The 3,016-nt window shown below is 31.6% G+C and overlaps 1 protein-coding gene across 1 annotated transcript; it reads right to left on the reverse strand.

The window, feature by feature from the left end:
- Positions 1–1,936: 1,936 nt before the first annotated feature.
- Positions 1,937–2,697, reverse strand: LOC110025932. The gene is made up of 2 exons (XM_020726629.1): positions 2,454–2,697; positions 1,937–2,135 (listed from the first exon to the last, which is right to left on the reverse strand). The coding sequence occupies exons 1-2, from the start codon at positions 2,654–2,656 to the stop codon at positions 2,093–2,095; spliced, it is 246 nt and encodes an 81-aa protein (XP_020582288.1). The 5' UTR covers positions 2,657–2,697; the 3' UTR covers positions 1,937–2,092.
- Positions 2,698–3,016: the final 319 nt, after the last annotated feature.

Here is a 3,016-nt window from a genome sequence, read left to right on the forward strand (position 1 = left end):
TATATATATATATATAATTGATTAGTAGTATTTCGAGCCAAAATGGCCGAACACGAGCTTCCTAGCGAGCCGAACACGAGTTGTTCGCGAACAACAAGCCGTTTTGACAGCCCTACTTAGTTGTACATAAGAGTGTAAAATGTGTCAAAATTTTTTGGTGGTATGAAGGATTTGGCAGGTAAAAGTGTAAAAAGTAAAGTGTAGTTAGTAGATATATAAATACTTTGAAATTGGGCGGTATGTATGTAAATGCCCCTTTTAAATTTTCGTTGCAAATCCTCACGTTGTATATAAATATTTTAAAAATTATTATAAATGCATTTATTTTTTTTATTATTTTATAGGGGTAAGAAAATGTACATGCACAAATGCCTTAAAAAAATAATAAGAATATTTTTAAAATTTACTATAATTTTTAAGATATTTAAATAGTTTATTTTTTTAAAAATTAATACAAATATTAATTTTTTAAGATATTTGGCGGCCCCGGCTAATTTCTATTCATTTTTAAAATGGATTTTATAATTATGTCCCATTATTTTCAATCCTCAAATTAAATTTTTCATATTTTTTAATCTTTAACTTCAACTTTTTAAATAATTAAGTTTTTTTCTTGTGAATAAAGATAATACTAAGTGATGGTAATATATATATATACATATATATCATAAAAGCTCCACAAAACTCTATTATATACAAACATGAGATTGCTTGTTGATTTCTTCTATTTTTTATCCTAATATGAGAATATAATTTTCTTCTTTATTATTTGTAGAATTTATATTTCTTTTAATTTGATTAGATGATATAATCCATAATAATCTTTTTTTTTTTTTTTTTTTTTTTTTTTTTTTTTTTTTTTTTTTTTTTTTTTTTTTTTTTTTTTGCTTATGATGTATCATACCTTTGATTCCCTCCTTGTTTACTTCATCTGCCAAAAATATGATTTCTTTCATCATAATTGTATCCCTCGACCACAAACTTATTTTTAGAGCATTTTTTGTCAGCCCATAAAATTTTTATTTGAAGAATTTTTCTTAAATTAAACATATACATATCTATTTGTTAAGTTTTATTCATAATCTTGCAACGAACCCACAAGCGCATTGATCAGCTTGATCTCTAATTCTTTAGAAACTTCAATAGTCATATCAATGTAATAAACAATTACATCAAATAATCATATATATAACATTGTCTCCCACTAAGTTGCATGTCATAATTCCCATCCATTTTTCTTTGCTTATTTGATGATTTAAGACTATAATGAAAGAGTCTAACAAGCTTTCAAACACCTTCAAACGCAGGATTTCAAATTCATTTTTGAAGTGTTGGGAACATAATTCTCTTGAAACTATTTAAAACTTTTGTAAGCATTTATAAGAAACCATCATGATTGCATGCATGTATTTGGTACAATATCTTTGAATTTTGATTTATTGGTTGACTCATAGATAAAATATACTATTTTTTTATCCTATTTTGAATCTATGAGATATCACTACTTGTAGAATGATGAGAGCAATTGCTACTTGTGGCTTTGTATATCTTCATCAACAAGTAAAGACAAATATCTCATAATTCAAACATAAATTTTCAAGCGGACACTCCATTTTCATAACTTGCTTTGTTGAAGTGAGCAAATAAAGAATGTACATGATTTTTCTTATCCATAGTATATATATATATATATCTTTCAACCCTAAAGAACGGAAAATATTTGCGTACATAAGATGTACGCAGCGCTGCGTACGTCAGGGGTTATTCAGGGGGTACAAGGAAGTTATATTCGAGTTATACCCCCTGTAACCTCCGTGTAATTCCCTTGTAACCTACATGTAACCTACAGATATGTGAAAACAAAAACGCGAAACTTATTTGTAAGTTCAGATAGCTTACATATAAGTTGTTACATGAGGGGTTACAGAGGAGTATAACTCCGATATAACCCTCTTGTACCTCTTGAATAACCCCTGGACGTATGTATCACTGCATTCGTCTTATGTACGCAAATATTTTCCCTAAAGAACAGGCATAAAGAGAACACCGACGAGCTAGGCCAACTTTTTGAACTCTTCAGTTCAGATCCCTCTCACCCAAGCTTTTTCCCTGTGCCTCCAATGTGTGGCCGCGACCTGCAAGTTTACGGTAACACTATTTCAAAGCAGTGCAGCAGCTACACATTGCAAAATGTAAATCATATTTTTTTTAAAAAATGCTCAAAAAAAAGAAAAATATTCTAGTATGAAAAAATAGTACATCTGTCATGTAGACGTGACAATAAATGTTCGGACGGCGTAGATCATAACATGTCATTATACACAATGTGCAGTGCGATTCATGTTGTCGTGTGCACATCTGATTATTTGGATGTGATATTTTCTGGTTGTGCTATGGATTGGACAATGCAAATAAAGGATGAATTTATACTTTTAATCAATTATAAATCTTACTTGTTCTGTATGGGGTTGGAGTTTGATGGCGGAATCGACCGAAAGCTTACTCCTGCCTGCCTCCTGTGCTTCACCTTCCCATCCTTTTCTGAATGAGAGGAGATAAAACTCACTTCCCGTGAAGGAATCTCCATGACCAGAAGCTTCCTACCTTCAACTCTGTAACTGTTCTGTTCTCTCCGAACCAATAGCATAACCACCATTAATGGAAGAAGAAGAGCTGCGGTGGCAACTCGCTGTAAAAACTTTCTCATTTAAAAAAGACGTATTTTTTGAGCTGCTTCTTTCACATGTTATCTATATGATTTTATATATAGTTTAACGGCCAGAATTTTAGAATAGTTTGAGAACAGGGCATCTTTGACTGCGGAGAAAGAAGATGTGTTGGTCTCATGGACTGAAATAATTTGTTTCAAGCTTTTGATTAATGGATTCATCATGTGATATGATCTTGCCACGTGATCTGCATATCGGCTTGTTGGATTTAACGTGGGTTTGGGATTATTCAAATCATTTTCTGGCGAGCGGCGTGGTGGGCTGCAGACAGAGTCGGCGATGGCTCG

The sequence above is a fragment of the Phalaenopsis equestris genome, unplaced genomic scaffold (genome assembly GCF_001263595.1).
Source record: "Phalaenopsis equestris unplaced genomic scaffold, ASM126359v1 Scaffold000343, whole genome shotgun sequence".
Classification (NCBI taxonomy): Eukaryota; Viridiplantae; Streptophyta; class Magnoliopsida; order Asparagales; family Orchidaceae; genus Phalaenopsis; species Phalaenopsis equestris.